Source organism: Anabrus simplex, chromosome 5, assembly GCF_040414725.1.
Source record: "Anabrus simplex isolate iqAnaSimp1 chromosome 5, ASM4041472v1, whole genome shotgun sequence".
Taxonomy (NCBI): domain Eukaryota; kingdom Metazoa; phylum Arthropoda; class Insecta; order Orthoptera; family Tettigoniidae; genus Anabrus; species Anabrus simplex.
In genome coordinates, this window is record NC_090269.1 from 190,381,254 (window position 1) to 190,403,002 (window position 21,749).

The 21,749-nt window shown below is 37.4% G+C and overlaps 1 protein-coding gene across 1 annotated transcript in view; it reads left to right on the forward strand.

Annotated features, from left to right (window-relative positions):
- The window catches only part of didum (dilute class unconventional myosin), a 616,021-nt gene that overhangs the window by 493,064 nt on the left and 101,208 nt on the right, over positions 1-21,749 (forward strand). Inside the window, exons 19-21 of the mRNA XM_067147235.2 lie at positions 6,445-6,689; positions 11,710-11,847; positions 20,162-20,308. Coding sequence (XP_067003336.2) covers positions 6,445-6,689; positions 11,710-11,847; positions 20,162-20,308 — 530 coding nt within the window. The remainder of the gene's footprint in view (positions 1-6,444; positions 6,690-11,709; positions 11,848-20,161; positions 20,309-21,749) is intronic.

Below are 21,749 nucleotides of genomic sequence, written 5' to 3' on the forward strand. Positions count from 1 at the left end.
TTGTTTTTTATACAACCAATTGAATGAGAGTTCCAATCAGTTCATGCAAAATGCTACCTTCCCACCAGCATATTTTCCATGGGCCCTCCACATGCAGTTACCACAGGCTCAGGAGTACCTCTGACTCAACCACAAAGACATTACTGACCTACGCTTGTGCATGTAAACTTGTTCCTTGCAATACTTACCATGGCCAGTAGACAGTATTGATTGGTCTTTGAATGTTAAAAGCTTACCATAGTCATTGCAAAAATTCATGTATATATATACTCCATTGTGTCAAACTAAATCACATACAAGTGTTAACGTATTGGTGAACATAAGACACTAAATGCACATTGAACATTGAAGTATGAAATTTTTCTCACCAAATGTCTTAAAGCAAAATGGCGAAATGTTATCCGTCTTAAGATGGATAGGGGAGTTAACATGTTACGAGGGAGGCTGTTGATCCAAATGTTAGTACGATCACGGCCGACTTGATGTAGTGTAGATCTAGTTGGCCATGGTACTACACTACATATCTTGAATAGTGCCCTCTATTTCAATACACTCTCTATTTGTACAAATCTACAGTCCATGCACCTCTCAAGATCACTTTTGCTAGGTACAAAATTTTGTGATATCGCTTCCGTTACACATTTTATCGCATCACATCATGCAAATTTTTGAATGACCTCCCAGCCCTAAGACATATTCATGTCAAAAGATACAATAGATTTTCCACTATGAGCGAGTACATGGATGACCATAATTATTCTTACATTTCAAGAGAACAGTATATGGACATTTTAAACATTTTGCTGAATATTTGGAAGGGTATTCAAATCAGAGACTTAATCCAGCTTTCAATATTGAAATTTCAGAAAAAGTCAGTATTTTATATGATTAGTCTGCCATATGCACCCTTCCAGCATCTCATACTCCTTGTTTAACTTCCCTCTTCACTCCCACTCTCCCTACTCTGATGATACTCCTAACACTCGCGTAGAATGCAAGTGTATTACCTTCTTATTGTCAGCTCAGTTGGCAAATGGTGAGTAAATTTGCAACCTTACCAAGAGTACACAATGCAAATGCGCAAACACCAAAATGAAAACAAACACAATACTTACCATAAGGGCAGTAGCACAAAATATGAAGCGTGGAGGGCAAGGCATGATTGAAAGGGCAGGATCTTATCATTAACGGTTGACAGGTTGCCAGGTCAATATTACTAACTACCAAATAAGAGACCAGAACAAATTTAAAATGAAGAAATTTTACTTAATAAATAAATATGAAAATTTAAGATAGCTTAAAAACAGTTAAATTTCACATATATTTTTAAACCATAACGCAATTAAAACCCAAAGGTGCAACACCATTTTATAATGAATTTTAAATTAAGGTAAAATGAATTTGCTAGCAAGATAGGCTTCCTCAAATAAATACTGAAAAACTCAAAACAGATCTCATTGAAAGTTCTCGATAACATTTACTTAAGATATGGAAGGATAAAATATTAAAATTAAAATAGGTTGCAACCTTTTCATATAATTTAAACGATAAACACTAGGTAATTACTATATGGAAATTCATTATTATTTTAAATTGATGATCATCAGTATACGGGCCCGCAACTACAAATATAGCTTAAAATTGAAATTTGCTACACTACTAAAATATTTAATTACAAGTCACACTCAAAGACGCACGAATAAGGAAAATTAGTGGCTCCAACCGCGAATAAAAATTACACAAAATAACCGAACAAGGTGAAAACACAATGCAATTATAGCGGACAGCAATCCTAACTAAATGAAGTATATCAAAGGAAAAATTATGATTAACGTTCCGCAAATAATAATAATAATTGTTACCGTGTTTTTGTGGTAGTTATGCGTGAAAGAAGGTGCGGGGTGGTGAACAGGTCTCAAGCTACGAAAGTAAAATTAATTTAAAATTTAACCAGGTTATATTTCCTTTTCAAAATAAAGAAATAACAAGCATGGCAGGTACAGAGTAGCAAGTCACAAAGGTAGTTAGAATATTTACAGGATTCGGGCTTCGCGCCCTGACTTTACAATCAGCCCAACCTTACTTCAAAATAAGTATTAACAGAGGGGCAGAAAACCCCATTCATGCTCAGGAGCACTTGCTCCAAATTACACCGAAAAGCCTCCACGAGGCATCCAACACTAAATTTTCGAAAAAGAGCCACTCGCTCTCAACTTTAAGCCTCTCAAAGGCCACACCAAACTCCACCTTCAAGTTGTCCTCTCTGGACATAGACACCGGGGTAAAATACCCAACCTACTGAGGTCTATTAGATGAAAAAAAAAAAGAGGGGTAATTTCATGACCTCTAAAATAACAATTTGAGAGGAGGCGATCTGCACTCCTAAAGTATTTGTTTCAAAACCTAATTTGGCTCTAGGCCACTGATGCAAGGGCTAATCCCATACTACGGAGGTGACTTAAGAAAAGAAACAAATTTACATAATGTTAAGAAGAATAGGTTGAGAAAACAAGTTCACCTCAAAACAATATGAGTGGGAGCTCGAGAGGGTTAAGCACTCTCTATCCCAATATGTAGTTTAAAAGATAGAATAAATACAAGTTTCTTTACATTTTAAGGAAGGTTACATAATGGAAAAACTTCGGACCCGCCCCGAGAGTTAAACTGCTGAGCAAGCAAGAAAAGAAGTAATTAATCGGCCATTACCTGGTTGTTGACCGCTGCCGGAGAAAGAGGCGCTTCCCGCCCCCTGCTATGTACTTTACACACTGAAAGATGGAACAGAAGTGGCCCGGAGACCCTAAAATCAGCAGCTTATATACTCTCGCGGAAGGTTCGAGGCGTTAGGGGAATGAAAACACCTTCCCACAAGCACTTTGTTGGGCAGGATACAGCAACATATTCAAGTTGGGGGAAGATACATCCGATTGGTCAGAAATTAATAAAAGAAATTCGGGATTGGCTAAATACAAAACAAGGGGAAAGAGAGGGGTATACAGCCAACTTAAACAATAACAGAAAGAAATTTAACAAGAAACAAACTTTTGAAATAAAAATTTCTCCAAAAAAAATAGTTCTTTCACTCCGCACTAGGGTGCACTATTGTTGATCTTCAGTAGTGTCCTCTAGAAGAGAAAGTTCATACTTCTTACTACAAGCAAAACAAAAATACGTCAAAAATGACACAGTTCAAAAACTCCAAAATTTCCAGGTAGTGACATCTTCTGAGAAACTTGAAAGTTTATACCGTCAATAAGGTTCAGACTTCCTCCAGCAGAGGAGTTTCAACTGGCGCACATTTTTAATTAGCGGCGTGGAGGTGTACCGCCCGGTACAATAATAATAATAATAATAATAATAATAATAATAATAATAATACACGGAAGCACACCATAGGAGCTACCAGTTACAGACGCCAAGCCAAAATCCAGTAATAGTCATCAAAGCCACCAAAATAATAGGTGTCCATCAGATAAGATAAGAAGGGATGACATTACGTAATAAAAACAAAGGCAAGGAGCCCCAAACAATGAGCAGAATGTGACAGGGAAATGTAAGGAGAATGGCATATTTTAAGTTTAATATCGACCAGCAAATTTGAATTTTAAGATTTGACGCAATTAATAATAATAATAATAATAATAATAATAATAATAATAATAATACACATCATGAAGAACAGATGGCAATAATGCACGACGACAAAACAATAAGATAAAACAACTTACACAAAATACCACCTCATAGACGCAAAACTAGTGATTCCAAACTCCCTACATTGCGGTTTTTTTTTTTTTTTTTCCTACAGATTCAGTCCAAAGGTGATACCAGATTTTGCTTACAAAGGTTACATGATACTGAAAGGGTGCGTTTATGATGTTGGTCAAATCCACAATGAAATTACTCACTTTTAGTGTCTGGTCGTACGAAATCCCTTCAATTAATTATAATTTCCAGTACTAACTTGGAGTTAGGGTATCCAACTTACAACACATTTAAAACTTTCCATACTGGTAATAGGTAACCCACAACTTGAAGTTCACTTCTTACACTAAAGAAATAATCAGGTAGGAGCACACTGAAAAACTTTTAAAAGAGTAAAGGGCATAGCTCTAACGTCCTCACTTATCCACCAGAGTCAGGCTCCATTACAAATGCTCTCCCTTTGCGCCAAGGAGTCCGCTTACAAGTTTCACTTAACATAGCCATCTTGGACCGTGGCAGCGAACACACTGTCCTTGCTCATACGGACCAGGCGGAAGTCCCAAGTTCCCATGATTCAAAGCGCGCACCGCGTAAGGTGCGCAGCAATCAAACTATAATCCCGCGAATCATATTGATCCAGCAAATGCGTAAAATTCGGAGATAAGGTATTTGAATTAAATTTGCCTAGTAACTTCCATAGTTAGGCAACAGTTCCAACAATGGCCGATAATGTAGATAACGTCTCGTTTCACAAGTAGACTTGCCAGATAAATAATTAAATACTCTCAGATGCTTTCATGTTAGAATTCCATTATGCCAAATAAATATTAGTTCCCATTTTCACGTCACAAAATTACTTCCATATTTCACCTTGGTGTTTCCAATATTATATAACATCCATACCAATGATCAGCCACTTAACACCGGAGCAAGGGCTTTCATCTACGCAGATGACACAGCTCTTGCTGCTCAAGGAGTGACATTTGAAGAAGTAGAATTGAAACTGACATCTTGTCTTAAAGAAGTAGCTGTCTACTATGACGAGAACCACCTGAAACCCAATCCGGAGAAAACTCAGGTATGTGCATTCCATCTGCACAACAAGGAAGCAAGAAAGGAGTTGAATATAACCTGGAAAGGACACAAATTAAACCATTGTGATCAACCTAAATATCTAGGAGTAAAGTTTGACCGTGCCCTAACTTACGAACAGCACTGTATAGATACCGCAGGAATAATCTCATTCGCAAATACACACAACATGGGGAGCACAGCCTAATGTCCTCCGTACATCTGCCCTTGCCCTGTGTTTCTCTGCTGCAGAGTATGCTGCTCCAGTTTGGAGGAATTTCGCTCGTACAAACCAAGTGGATGTTGCCCTCCATGAGACAGGTCGCATTGTTACAGGCTGCTTACGACCAACTCCTGTTAATAAGATCATTCCACTTATGGGAGTAGCACCTCCAGATGTTAGGAGACAAGTTGCAGCAGAGGAGAAGACGAAGAAGAAGAAGACGAAGACAAAGGTGGTGGTTTGGATTTCACAGCCACCCATCAAAAGTGAAATCGAGGAAGAGCTTCCTACAAATAATGTCAATCCCATCATCAGCCAAATCTTGGCAAAAGGAACTCGCCTGTAGGATTATGCGAAGTGAAAGAGAAGCCAGCTGCAGGACATCATCTTCAATATTCACATTGGAAGACACTTAACAGCTTAAGATCTGGAGTGACACGATGTAAAACCAGCATGAAAAGGTGGGGATACGGTGATCAAGATTTGTGCGAGTGTGGTGAAAAGCAAGATCATGGACACCTTCTCATCTGTAGAAATCTGCCTAAACCATGTAGTATGAAGGATTTGGTGGAAGCCAATGAATGTGCTATCTCGACAGTTGAATACTGGAAAAACAAAGTGTAAATAGAGTTGTTTTAAATATATTGTTGTGATTTCGGATACGGATAAATAAATAAATTTAAAAATAATTCACCTTTGCTTCCTCATCCTCTCTCCTCCTCGTCCTTACTTTTTCTGTTATTGTTATAGATATTTTCACACCTTTATAAGATCATGCTCCTACTGCTGATCACTTCAAATTTCAAAGTTTTCAATTTTTGACAATAAGCTAACAAGCTGATATCCACAATATACTGTAGAACTTCACAAACTGGATTTTAATCAAGATCTTTGATAATATTTATTAGGTGAAGCATATGTACATAACTCCAAACAGAATGAACATTTTACTACTTTTCTACAATATATCACAGACTTTTTAACATTCTAAGGACTACAAGTCCAATTTTAACATTCTATTATTTTTCAGTTCACCATTTGACTCATTCGTCATGAAAGAACATTTTAACTCACTATACTGTATATGATCCTTTTATCACATAAGAATGTAAGAATCTTGTGTAATATTCTGATTGTTTAGATAATATGTACATTTTGTCTTGTATATCATCCAGTGTAGCTGAAGATGGCCCAGGGAGGCCAAAAAATGTCCCAGTTATATAACAATTTTTGCATTTTAAAAAGTTACATATAATTGTAGTTGTATTGACTAAGTGAATGATTAATTTCCATTTTCTGTTCCATTGTAAATTGTTAATACAGAATTATGATTAAGTTTATTGTATGCAATAGCTCATGAGAAACTTCTAAATTTGTACATTCTAGGTAATTTTAGGTTTCATTTGCAAATGCTAATGTTCTTATTGATAATATCTTTTTCACAGCTCGGTTTGCAGAAGAGAAGACACTCCTGATCAGGGAACAAGACCAGAATCTTGAAGTTTACCAGAAGTTACTAGCTGATTACAATGAATTGGAGCAACAGAAGGAGAGCTTGGAACAGGAGCTAATAAAGTTGCGCTCTGGTTCTCGCAACAACAAAGGGGGTCATCAAAGGTCCTTCTCCAATGCTAGCACCATCAGTACTCTCGATGATGCAGTCAGTGCCATATCTGATCCTCCTGAAGATGTGAGTGCTCATATCAATTTGTGTTGTCTTCTTTCTCTGTGTATCAAAGTGGATATTATTCTTTAATTACCAGTACCTTGTCACCATAAGACCTATCGGTGTCGGTGCAACGTAAAGCCACTAGCAAAAAATTACTAGTACCTTTCCTTATAAGTATTGTCTTCAAGCCTTAACTGTTGAGAAGTACAGGTACCTGGGGCACAGAAGTAAACTAGAGAGGGACAGCCAGGTGATCTCTCACCAAACAAATCGACGTGATGCAGGCAGCTTTCAGCAAGCTTAGCTACAAGGTGCGAAATTCATACATGCCGATGAACTCAGAAGGAAAATGTATGACTGTGACGTGATATATGGGCTTGAATTTTTTTTTTTTTCACTGTGAACTGTCTTAAAGTCTGTCAGAGTGTGATGAAAAGCTCTAAGCTTGGAATCAGCATGAGAGAGTGAGTCTAAAATGAGGAAATAAGTAGGAGAACTCAAGCCACAGATGTGATGAAGCAAGACCGAAGTGAAGGTGGACAGGTCACATAGCAATTAACACCTCAAAATGGACTAAGTTTCGGATAGAGTGAACAGATCATTTTCTTTCCAACACAAATCATTCGTTACTAACACATCTATTTGTAGTCCTTTCGCTTCCTCTTCTACATATTTCAACTTTTCTCCTTCCTGAGTTTTCATCACGAACATGGCAGATGTGTTTTCATGACCAACACAGGAGTTCTCGATAAAGCACACCTAAATAGCATTGAGGCAACAATAATTGCTCATCAACTGAGATGGTTAGGCCATGCTCATCATATGGGTGATACCAGGCTTCTGCGCCAAATTCTTTATGGTGAACTTTGCTCCGGCAGTAGACCTCGTGAAGCCCCTCTTAAGTGTTCTAAGAACCAGCTGAAACGTATCATGAAGACAACTGTTACAGATATACAGACATGGGAAGAATGTGCTGTGGACAGCTCGCTGGGGCAGAACACTGCATCCACCACTGTCAACTTGTTTGAAAGAGAATGCCGCAGACATCAAGAAACCAAGCAACAAGCAAGAAAACTCTGTCAATTACAACCCCGCCCTCCTCCATCCATTCAGTGTGATTTCTGTGGGCGTATGTTTTATGCCAGGATTGGTCTGTTTAGTCATCATAAACAAATCCATAAACTGAGTTGAACTGGTCAATGTATGCAGGAAGAAGTTATATATACTCTGATCGAGTTACAGCCGCCGACGATGAATGTGGAACTAAACTAACACAAGTTTATAGGTTATGGTGGAGAAGGTAAGGGCTAGCATTGGGATGAAAGTGGCTGTAGCCTTAATTAAGGTACAGACCCAGTATTTGTGTGGTGTGAAAATGGGAAACCACAGAATGCCATCTTCAGGGCTGTTTACAATGGAGTTTGAATCCATCATCTCCCATATGCAAGCTTCCAGTTACAAGGCTCCGTACCCTGCAGATATCTCTTTATGGCTGGAAGTGATTGGCGATTGAAATTCTTTTTCATTACGCTTTTGCCATCCACTCCTGAACATAGGCTTCTCATTTCCCTTCCACACTGACCTCTGCGCTGAGCAGTGAGAATCCAGTTGCTGCCTCTATCTAGCAGATGGTCTGCCGACACACTTTCACTACTCCCAGTGCTACGAGTAAAAAGGTTTGGTTTTATTTCAGACCTTAACAATGTAGAAGTTATCCAGTGGCCATTATTGACTTAATAAAGATATGAATAAAGCACAACAGTTTCTACAGAGTTCATGATGTCCTATATCCAGTCTTCTGGGTCGGGTTGTGAAGAACGGACTCCACAGTTTTCTCTATCTCCACCACTCCCTTCCTTCCTCTAATATATCTTCTACTTTTACTCCTCTCTTTTCTCCTTCACCATATTCGTCCACCTCTTTCTGGGCTTTACCCATTGTCTTCCTCCTATTATTTACTCCTAAATACTGTATTTGCTCACATATACGAAGCTCGATCAGATATAAACAGGATTTTTGTTCCTGAAGATCAGCATTGGTAGGACTGGACCCGTGCTTCTGCTATGCTTAGGTGGGACTGTTAGGAGTGGGGAGAGCATGCTGTTAGATATTTTCTGCCGCTTCGTCTGTAACACTAACAATGTCGGAGCAACAGGTGCACCTCTCCACTGCGCAACACACAATTATAAAAATTCTTGCTCCTGAAGGAGTTAAAGGCAGCAAAAATTTGCCAGAGATTGACTGCACAGTTCGGTGATCAAACATTGTCAAGAACGCGGTGTGTTTGCCTGGCACAAAAAGTTCAAGGAAGGATGAGAACGTGTAGAAAATCAGCAAGATGATCGCCGTCCCTGGACCAGCATTACAGGTGAAAATATTCGTGAGGTTAAAGACATTATTGAGGACGATTGACGGGCATGAGTGACGCACAATCAGTGCTGCATACTACTGCGAGCTCTTCAACAAGGCGGGGGTTGCATATCACCGCAAAAGACGAGACCAACTGATTCAACAGTTCATCCTCCTCCACGACAATGTGCGGCCACATACTGCAGCTCTGTCTCCAAGCTACAGGAAATGCACTGGACTACACTTCATCACCCTCCATACAGCTCAAACTTATTGGCCTGCAATTTCCATTTTTTTGGACCACTTAAAGAAGCTCTAAGAGGGCAATGATTTGAATATCAGACTACGGAAGACTTCATGCGCAACTGGCTGGTGACATGACCCTGTTCTTTTTATGATGAGGGCATCAAAAAGCTGCCCATATGCTGGGTCAAATGCATTTCCAAACCAGGAAACTATGTAGAAAAATAAATTTTAATTGTCTTGTGTTGTCAGCTAAGTGATATGGCTAAGTGGTTCCAAGCTATCAGTGGAGAAATGGCATGGAATCACGTTAGTAGACGAATAAGTTTGAGTAGTGTCTTTAAAAGTAGGAAAAGTCACAATATGAAGATAAAGTTGAAATTAAAGAGACAAATTGAGGCAAATATTCGTTTATAGGAAGGGGAGTTATGGATTGGATTAATTTACTAAGGGAGGTGTTCAATAAATTTCTAATTTCTTTTCAATCATTTAAGAAAAGGCTAGGAAAACAGATAGGGAATCTTGTCACCTGGGCAACTGCCGTAAATACAGATAAGTAGTGTTTGTTTGTTTGTTTGTTTGTTTGTTTGTTTGTTTGTTTGTAAAACTTTGGTTCTGGTCTCCTCTGCTTGGTCCAGATTTTTTGCTGTACTATAGTTGGCCATAACTTTTTCCATGACTTTCTAAGTAATTACTTTGAGACCTTTTTCTATGGCTTAGCAATGCAATAATTCACTTCTTTAATAGTGGCTTGTTTGAGGACATTCTTCTTTCTTTTGTGATGTCGGAAGCCATATGATTTCTGTTTCAACTCAGTTATGCATTGTTTGAGAACATTGACAATGGTTTTGGAAGTGTCTTTGTTTTTGGTTAGGGATATTAGGAGCATATTTTTATGAACAACTTCCATATTTCGTAGCACTGAAATCATTCTTTGAGTAATGCATTAATAATCCATTCTTTATTTTGGTTCTTGTAGAAAACAAGAAGAGCATTCTCATGATTTTGAATGCCCTTCTATTCTTTGATTTTCCAATAACCATTAGTGGCCAGTTCTGATTCTCTGCTGCATTCCTGTATGCAAAAAAAACTGTGACACGCTCCTTGCTCACCCTATAACCGGGAGCCCTAACTTCAAGTGGCTAGACTGTTATTCGGCAACCTCTGAAAATTTTGAAACCATGTCTGCAAATTCATAGTTCTCCAGAGACTCGGTGCCAAGTATTGTGCTGGTGCTGACTGGTAATCTGCTTAAATGATTCTCTGGTCATATCTGCCATATCCCGTGCCTTCCCTTCCATCGGTCCAGCCAGCCATTACTTGCAGTAAATTCGGAATCGTTTCATCACTTTAGTGAACTGGATTGTTTTTTCTTGGATTACACGGCCACTCGGTGGAAGCCCTTTCTGTCTTTCTTGCTAAAATCATACAAAAACTAGCTTCTTCAACTTTGTCAAACTCTGACATTTTTTATGTATGGTGCTTCTTGATTGCCTGAATGGAAGTGTCTAGTTTATGAAGAGGTGTTTAAGATATTTAAATAGATTTTCTACATCTGTTAAATGTGCAGTGAATTTGCTTTACAACTATGCTATAGCATGATTGTAGCTTAGTGAATTTCTTTTATTTCTTTGTTTTTCTTTCATTTTTCTCTTACTTGGCAAGTATATAGAAAGCATTTAAACTAATAACACTTATACCAAAATAAGAAATATCAAGTTAAAATGTTTGCGTCTCTGAAAGTACAAAGTAAACTTCAAAATGACTATTTCAGATCCTTGGTTTCTGGTTGATTTTCTGATTCAAAGTAAGCATTATGATTGATATTCATTGAAAGAATGAGTTGCTTCTACTAGTGATTTTGAAAATATCTTCAAACCATTCGTGATAACATAAATTATTAATTGTTGAATTTTCTGATTTATTAAAATATTGGCATATAAATAAATCTTGGACTCGGATGTTACAGCTTCGGAGAAATATTTACCTGTTAATCATCAGTTGTGCATAAAATTCAAGATTTTTTCCCCACTTTAAAAAATAAAGCTTGTCTTATCATTTATTGAAATTATATGCTGGTGAAAAGAAAAAAAATTGTTGTTATATTTGTCTTGTAGACAACATTCTGTGCTGAATCTTACTGGAGAGTAAGGGATCATAGATAATATGTGATATAAGTTTATTTAAAATGTTGAACTTTGTGATCTTATACTGCATGCAGTATTGTTAGTGTCATAGGCAAATCTTGGATGTAGAAAGAAATACTCCTAATCTGACTTCAGTTTTCTGAAGGTACAGCATTTAATGTTGATTAACACTATTATAAAGCTATGAATAAGATTTTTTGAAATGTTGTCATGTTATATTATTTTCTGTTTAATATTAATCCTCCTACATTATCTATCTATATATGACTTGATGTTTAATGTTAAATTATGTAACTGTGCAGGACTTCGGTTATGGCTCGGTGCGGTCCCATGCAAGTGTCTTGTCGACAAGTAGTCGTCTATTAGAAAGCATAGACTGGTCTCCAGGACTTAAGTCAGAATCTGTCAGCCCTGAAGGACAGAAAACGACTAGTGAACAGGTAGGCTCTTTACCAGATATTAGTTGCTTGAACTTAATCATAAGCTAAACAATGTTATCATGGGCAAGTAACTAGTTTTGTGAGTCTGAGTGGAAATTTGTATTGTCATAATCCAGAAAAGAGAGTTGAAGACAATAAGCAAAGACTTCAGAAAGCTATCTTTTGTTTGCAAACTTTGACAAACTTCTTTGACTGGATCTATCTTTTCAGAACTATATTTTGACTACAGTGATATATTGATCCCTGGTAATTAAGTGAATTATGACTGGAATAGAATAGGGTAGAAGTTTGTTACAATACATTTACAGTATGTGGCATAATGCTGTAAATAGGTGACTCTTCAAAAATATATCAGTCACTCACCACTAATCTGCATTTAGGGCTGTCACCCAGGTAGCAGATTTCCTGTCATTATTTACCTAGTTTTTTCTTAAATGACTTAAAAGAAGGTGAAAATTTATCACAAATCTCCCTTGCTAAATATTTCCAATCCCTAATTCCTCTTCTTATCAGTGATTAGTTGCCCCAATTTGTCCTCTTGAATTTGAACTTCTATCTATCTATCCATGTCACTTTCAGCATTCTTCTGTAACACCACATTTCGAAAGCTTCTATTCTCTTTCTGAGCTAGTTATCGTCCATATTTCACTTCCATACAATGCCTTGCTCCAGATGAAAGTCTTCAGAAACATCTAATTACTATATCAACGTTTGAACTGAGCAAATTTATTTTCTTAAGAAAGCTCTTCCTTGCGTGTGCTAGTCTGCATTTTATGTCCTCCTTACTTCTGCCATCGTTAGTTAGTTTACTACCCAAGTAACAATATTCATCTACTTCGCTTAAGACTTCATTTTGTAATTTAATACTACCTGCATCACTTGCCTTCATTTGACTGCACTCCGTTACTTTTGTTTTGAACTTATTTATATTCATCTTGTACTCCTTACCCAAGACTTTGTCCATACCATTCAGCAACTTCTCGATCTTCTCCAGTCTCGGATAACAATATCATTGTCAAATCTCAAGGTTTTGATTTCCTCTCCTTGGATTGTGATTCCCTTTCCAAATTCCTCTTTGATTTCCTTTACTGCCTGTTCTATGTAAACAGTGAAAATGAGGGGGGGGGGGGGGGGCATACTGCAGCCTTATCTCACTCCTTTCTGGATTGCAGCTTCTTTTTCAAAGCCCTCAATTCTTATCACTGCAGACTGATTTGTACACAGATTGTAGATAATTCTTCATTCTCAATATCTGATCCCAAGCACTTTCAGAATCATAAATATTTCGGTCCAATCAACATTATCGAATGCTTTTTCTAGATCTACAAATGCCATGTACGTGGGCTTGTCCTCCTTAATTCGATCCTCTAAGATCAGACGTAAAGTCAGGATTGCTTCACGTGTTCCTACGTTTCTTCTGAAGCCAAATTGATCTTTTTCCAACTCAGCTTCGGCTGTCTTTCGATTCTTCTGTAAATGTGTGTTAAAATTTTGCAGGCATAAGATACTAAACTAATGGTGCTGTAGTTTTCACACTTGTCAGCACAGACTTTCTTGGGAATAGTAGGTATAACAACATTCTGCTGAAAATCGGATGGCACTTCTCCAGTCTCATACATCTTGCACAGTAGATGGAATAATCTTGTTATGCTGAATGATAGTTCACAAATTAAACATAGGCAAATCAACTCTAGCAAAGTTCTCAAGAAAAAACTGCCAATTTCTCTTTAGCATCATTTTATTACACAATTTGTGGGTTCAACTGACAGTACTCTTGTGACAATTCATGATTATGTGAATGATGAATTTCTCAGACACACACTTTCCACAGACTCAACTAATTACAGTAAATGGGATGAATTCGACATTCATGAATAGACTATTTTATCCATGTGATTGTCATTAAAAGTAATTTGAATCTTAAGAATTTGTGCCTGTAGTTGTGTCACCAATGCAAATTTTATTTTTTTAAGACACATCAAACATCACAACACAACTCATGAGCACATCAACCTAGTTTTGTCATTGTGTTATGCATACATGCAGAGTCCAATACTTTGTCAATTTTTAGTTATAAGTGGCTTAAGATGATCATTATATGATTGAAATTAGTCCCACAATGTGATATATATAAATAATCGCATATAAATAAATATGTATTAATTAGGTGGAACCCGTAATTCTATCTGTTGTAATGAAAATAACTTCAAAAGGTGTTGTAGCAAAGTCAGTCAACCTATGCAACACATTATACGTACCTGATATGCACACTAATCTGTCAGTCCAGAAGATCGTAGACATGGATCACTGTGTAGTATTTGACAAAACAACTGATTGAGTTACAGATGCCTAATTTGTCGCATATAGAAAAGATGGACTTAATTGCGTTAATGCGTCATACACCGAAGAAGAGGGAAAAATTTCCCAAATAGTTTTGTTAGCAAATTTGGATCATTATAGAAAACAGGTTTTGTTCTCCTTTCCTATTAAAGTGGTGGTTAGCAGATTTTCTGAAGCAGACGAGAATGATCTGGTCACTTAAGCAGCACTCGAACGGAAACATGTCCATTGTTGAACTAAGTATTGATATTTTCTCATTGGACAGTGAATTAGGTCAACAACCACCTTTTTCTTCTAAGTACTTGTAACAGTTGACAAATATCAATGGAGGAGAAAAAAGAATATCCTTGAGTTTGTAGTATTAAATTACCATAATACTCATATGGTCTGTTACTAACACACTCACTGTTCACTCATTTTCAGTGGTCTATTACAATTAATGTGTGAGCACAGGAAATATTGGTGATCTTTCTAACATGGACTCCTGTATTACACATGGGCCCAACAGCTGCAGGTTACCTCATTTTATTTTGAAAGAGACTACCACAGTATCTCAAAGACTTGCCAAAGCAAGGGTGAACTTCTACTTTCTCTACGATTGTGCTGCACCACTTGTAAAAGGCTATGTATGTATAATTACCTCCTCGATACATTTCCACAGCATTAGATAGAAAAAAGTGGACCTGTTTGTGGTCAACTTAGTCACCAGATTTAACCCATTGAACTGCAATTTTTCTTGAAAATAAATGTACATTGATTGCGATTTAATCTGTCTTAAAAGAGAACACTTTTGCTACACCAAGTTAACACCCTGAAACACAGTTCACATTCTAACAATAGTTCAACACAGTGTGGTAGATCTTAAAACACTCATATATATGCAGTGCCACCTTACACTTATCACATTCATAGCGGGATTCACCCTGTTCTTTCCTCTGGGATTTTTTCCTCTGCAGTCATAGCAGACCTCGCAAGAAAAGCCACAGTGAGAAGATGAAGAGATTTTGGGAGAAGGAAAAGGCAACGACGTCAGCTAAATAAGTTTAATTGCGCTCATTAGTCAGGCATAAGGAAATAATAATAATAATAATAATAATAATAATAATAATAATAATAATAATAATAATAATAATAATAATAATAATAATAATAATAATAATAATAATAATAATAATAATAATAAATACAAGACTGACAAACTGCATCAATACCTTCCTTTAGCAGAAGAAAAACTATGGGGCTTGGAGAACTGAACTCTGTAGTAGCAAGAAGATTACACCACATATTATTTGGTACATTGTCTGTTTGTGTACACTTTCAACCTTCTGCATTATACACACGCCCACCTTCATCCCCGTCTTCATTTTCTTCAATAATGTCATCTAATTCTTCGAAATTACTAATGTTAACATTACTCGAAGGTAATTCAGTATCACTTTCGTTGGAAAAACCGTCGCTGACATCGCTTTCCTCCAAAAATCGTAATATTCAAGCTTCATCCGACTCGGCCACGACATTGACTTTACCTTCACTAAAGCTTTACGGGCAATTTACTCGATCATATTTAGACTCTTTGGCGGCAAAATACGTAGCTGAAGGGCAAAGATAGCTGAAATAAGATTACCAACATCTTGTAGATATGTTGGGATTGCAAAGCAATATATATATGTATCCTTGGAAACCTCAACAAAGCAATAAAAAGGGTGGATGGAAATTTCCGTCATTGCATTTATGGGAACCCGCGGACAATGACGGAAATTTCCGTCATTGCAAGGCAATGGGTTAAATTCCATAGAATTTTACTTATAGCTGATGGACAACATCTGTTGTACATAAGTGAAATAGAAGTGAAAAATACATACATACATACATACATACATACATACATACATACCCCACGTCGTTCCATCTTAGGCGATGGGTCGGCGAACAAGGCTTCTCCACCAGTTACGGTCTCTGAACTTCTCTCCTTTGATGCTTTCCAAAGTATGTCCTTGCTGTTCGATGTCAGTCTTCACCATGTCCTTGTACCTGTGTCGTGGGTGCCCTCTTGGTCTATTGTCTTCAAGTTTTAGATCATATATTTGTTTCGGTAATCAGTTATCTCCCGTGCGTCGCATATGTCCATACCATCTTAGTCGCTGCGCCGTTATTCTGTCATGCAGTCTTAAAACTTGAGTCTGCTTGCGGATTTCCTCATTACGAACTCTGTCCCTCCGTGTTTTACTGATCGTGCTACAGACAAATCTCATTTCTGCTGCCTGGATTCTACTAATATCTTTATTTCTCATGGTCCTTGTTTTGCAATCATAGGTCAGGATTGGTATGTGTTCCGAGGTATCTGTGGAACAGCAGAGGTGAAAGAAGGTGCGGGGGTGAACAGGTCTCAGAATACGAAATTAAAGTTAAGATAAAATTTAACAAGGTTATATTTTCTTAGCAAAATCAAGAAATAACAAGAATGGCAGGTACAGAGTAGCAAGGTAACAAATGTACAATTACAGTATTCACAGGATTTGGGCTTCGAGCCCCGGACTCACAATTCTTGAGCAATTAGCCCAATTTTACCCAAAAAAACAAGATTCGACAAAGGGGCAGAAGACCCCAATCATGTTCAGAAGCACTTGCTCCCAATTACAAGGTAAAGCCTCCTCGAGGCACCCAAAATCAATTTCAAAAGAGCGATCCGCTCTCAAAGTTTAAGCCTAACAAAGGCCACACCAAACTCAACTTTCAAGCTGTCCTCCAAGGACATAGACACAGGGGTAAAAGATACCCAACCTACTGAGGCCTATTAACTGAAGAAACAGAAATATTACATGGCCTCGACAATACCAATTTGAGAGGAGGCGAAGCTACACTCCTAATACATTTTGTTTAAAACCCAGGCCGTTAATGCAAGGGCTAATCCCATACTAAGGAGGTGACTTATATGAGAAGACAATTTACATTACACTAGACAGGAAGAAACGGTTGAGAAAATAAGTTCACCTCGAAGCAAAATGAGTGGGAGCTCGAGAGGGTTAAGCACTCTCTATCCCAATTTGTAGTTAAAACAGAAAGAATTGATACCGAGTGTCTTTACATTTTAAAGGAAAGTTACATGGAAAAGGCTTCGGACCTGCCCCGAGAGTTAAACTGCTGAGCTAGCAAGAAAAGAAGTTATTAAAAGGCCATTACCTTGTGGTTGAACTGCTGCCCGAAGAAAGAGGCGCTTCCCGCCCCCTGCTACGTACTTTACACACTGAAAGATGTTACTGAAGTGGCGCGGAGACCCGAAAATCAGCAGTTTATGTACTCTCGCGGAAATTTCGAGGCGTTTCAGGAATGAGAACACCCTCCCACAAGAATTTTATTGGTTAGGGTTAAGCAACATATCCAAGTTGAAGAAGATACACCTGATTTGTCATAAATTAATTAAAGAAATTCGGGATTGGCTAAATTCAAACCTGGCGGAAGGAAGGGGTTAATATTGCCAACATAAACAATAACTCAAAGAAATTTAACAAAGAACAAACTTATAAACACAAAATTTCTTCAAAAACATAGTTCTTTCACTTTGCACTAGGGTGCATAATTGTATTTCTTCAGTAGTGCCATCTGGAAGAGAATGTCCACACTTCTTACTACAGGCAAAACAAAAATACATCGAAAACGACCCAGTTCAGAAACTTCAAAATTTACAAGTAGTGACATCTTCTGAGAAACTTGAAAATTTACGCGGTAGATAAAGTTCAGACTTCCTCCAGTAGAGGAGTTTCAACTGGCGCAAAGTTTGAATTAGCGGCATGGAGGTGTACCACCCGGTACAGTATGTAATAGGTTTCATATATGACTCTCTTACATTTTGTTGGTCTTTTCTTGTTCCATATTATGTCGTTTACTATTTTACAGAAGTACCTGTCTGAATTCTGTGGGAAATTTCCTTGTGTATAGAACCAGCATGAGAGATAACACTTTCAAGATATTTGAATTGATGGTTCATCTGTAGCCGTTTCCCTTCGATTTTGATGTGTCCCACTGGTTGTCCGTATCTTTTCAGACCATAACCTCACTTTTCTCTTTGCTGAAGATGAGTTCATATTCTTTAGCAGCTACTGTTCAAGAGTTTATTTGTTCTTGATGGTCTTTTTTAGAGCCTCGCCACAAGCATTATATCATCAGCAAACAAGATAACTTTCATTTTCTTACCTCCAATGGTTTGGTCAATTTTTCTCTGAATCTCATTCATCACAGTGATGAAAAGTAGAGGAGACAAAACACCACCGTCTTAACCCAGATTTTATATCAAACGTTTGTCATTCCTGCAGGTGTTTTGACTTCACTGCAGGTATCTTCATACAAATTCTTGATCCTGTGTATCATGTCATCCTGTATTCCAATTTTCTTCAGTGTTTCCCACACTTCTCTCTGTTCACAGCATCAAATGCTTTCTTGATATCCAGAAAGGCTAACTACAAATATCGGTTGTGTTCATAGTATTTTTCCATTAACTGACGGACAGTAAAGATTAAATCAGTTGTTGATCTCCCTTTCCTGAATCCATACTGTTCTTCGAAGAGGTTCTCTTCAATAAGGAGTCTGATTTTATGCTCTGTAATTCTTTAATAAATTTTACCAACTTGAGATGTTGAAGTGATGCCTCTATAGTTGAAACATTTCTATCTCCTTTCTTGAAAACTGGAATTATGATGTCTGTTTTCCAATCAACTGGTATGTCCCCTTCTTTCCAGTTTACAAAAGAGTCTGTAGATCCGATGTTTTCCAGAAATGCCCATAGCCTTGATCATTTCTCCATTCATTTCATCAGCACCAGCTGATTTTCCAGTTTTGATGTATTTCCAGGCATATTCTACACTCCATGTTAACTCTAATCCATTGTCAGAGGCAGACTTGTATGTGATAGTACTGTTTGTGTAGGCTGTATGTAATTCACATTTAGCAATTCATCAAAGTAAGTCCTCCAAGTCTCTGATCTTATCTTCAGTGATCAGATTTTCATTATCATCTCTTAGGTATTTGGAGTGTTCTTTATATATTTTTCTATTTTTCATCATCCCATATAACATTTTCTTATTACCATTAACATCCTCTTTCAATTCATCACTCCACTTGTTCAACCATTTCTCTTGTTCTTCTGTAACAACTTGTTTTGCTTGTTTTTTAGCAATCCTGTATAGTGAAAAGTGATCTCTACAAATTTTCATCAATGTGAACCATATCCATAAACAAATGGAGGAGACAAGAAACATGTACTGTAGAAAGTAATAACATTTCCTGCAACAGTCATTTTGTTCCATCTTAGAAAGTTGTCAGCTGCTTGGACCAGGCTGCTGTCTGCAGTGAAGAAGTTTGTCAGATTCTTACGTAGATACATAAGGCAAAACAGATGTGGACAATGTCAACAGACATTAATAGTAAATGAGTTACTTGTTTTAAGTGGACTTTTCATGCAATCCTGTTACTTTAGGTACAACTTTTGCTCACCTTGAATTTGTAAATCTTTGGTGAGAAGAGCAAATTTCTCTTCATGATCATTTTCTTTTCTTCTCTTGGTCCTCTTTGCTTCTGGTGTCACTATGTTGATACCCAAAAACTAAATACTTCTTAGAAATAGATGGATGTTAAACCTCTTGTTACCTCATGAAGGAACTCAAGAGTATGTCTGCATGAAAATAGTAATACAAGAAATTTTGTTGTTAATTTAAGTAATTTTTTGTAAAATGTATATATACACACAAGGAACAGAACTAGGTCCTGTTCTGTAAAATAGGAAAAAATGGACCTATTTGTTGGCCAACTCTGTCACCTGATTTAAATTCCATAGTCTTTTACATGTATGCCATAGAAAGTCTGGTTGGTATACATAAGTAAAAAAACAAATCTTCACAAATATTTGAATAAGTGCACTTATTGTGAATTAAGTCACAATGAACCATATGCATAAGAAGAAAAAAAAATTATTTCTCTTCAGATTGATGTGGGATTGGTATTGAAGCTGCAGCAGAAACTGAAGGAGGTGGAGAAAGAGAGAGATAGACTGCGGAAGAGAGTAGAGTTACTTGAAAAAGAAGATAGTCCTATTGATGATGCAGCTGTCCGCACACAGGAATCCTTCCAGGTGAGTTATAATATTCCTGTATATTTGTATATATCTATATAAAAAATTTACCTGTTTCTTATGAGTCTGAATATCTAATTTCAAAAAAAAATCAAAAATTCTTGTTAGATACATCTCAAAATGACTGTGATGTGCTATGCAGGTTTATGTACTTTCTCATATCAAATGGAAAACAGAAACCACAACATTTTGAGCTAAAAGTGTATGAAGGATTTCAGTAAGAAGTAACTTACTGTAATTCAGTAGAGTTTGTATTGAACATATAGAATAAGCTACATTATGCGATCAATGTCAGCAAGAGAGAGAATAAAAATACATATTCTGATTGTGAAGTTTCCATGGTCTGTTAAGTTACCATTAAGGTCTTTCTCTGAGTTGAACCCTGTTGTTTTATGTTGTTCCTTATGTACAGGTTTCTGAAGTTTTTAAATGCTTTGCAGTATTCTTTAACAAGGTGACTGTATTGATGTAATCAGTCTCCTCAGGCAGTTAAAATCAACTATGAAGGTGGTCATGTGCCTTGCCTTGTTTTATCTCAGCCACCCCCTCCCCCACTCCCACGGCTACTGCAAGCCCCAGGGAGCATCTTGAAACATCTGGAACATACCTCATGCTTGACAGACAGGTGGACATTTCTGCTCTTGGTATGTAACTTGAGGGTACATCCTGTATTTTCATGGCCTGACCTGAATATTGGTAATTCATGTATGATAGAAATTTAAGAAGCTGCAGTCGCTTAAGTGTGGCCGGTATCCAGTATTCGGGAGATAGTAGGTTCGAACCCCACTGTCGGCAGCCCTGAAAATGGTTTTCCGTGGTTTCCCATTTTCACACCAGGCAAATGCTGGGGCTGTACCTTAAGTCCACGGCCGCTTCCTTCCAACTCCTAGCCCTTTCCCGTCCCATCATTGCCATAAGACCTATCTGTGTCAGTGCGACGTAAAGCAACTAAAAAAAAAAATAAAATAAAATAAAATTTAAGAATTGCCAATTTTGTAGCCTTCCTCTATTCATATTGTTTGGGTGTTCCTTAATTTCTACAGCCTCTCAGGATTTTCTATTGAGATTTCAGGGCACACTTGGAAAAATGTTGGTTCTGTCAAATGAAATTTTGTGGTTTATTCTATGGGAATGCTTCACTACAGCTGAAATGTCCATATGTTGGTTCTTGATGGATGGGTATGTTCTTTGAGTATAGTTGAAATTAATTGCTTCCTTTCATCTACATAGCAGATACTGCAGCTACGTTCATTGTGGTATACTCCATGTGCCTGTCATTCTACTATGTATTTGACTGGTTGCAGATAACTAATTTCTGTGTGTGGCTTATAAATAGTCTAGATATAATATTTGCTTAGTATCTTCCCAATTTTGTCTGCCGTGTTTGTAATTTATGGAAGTATAGAGGAAAGGCCACTGTAGAAGAGAACACTGGTGAGTA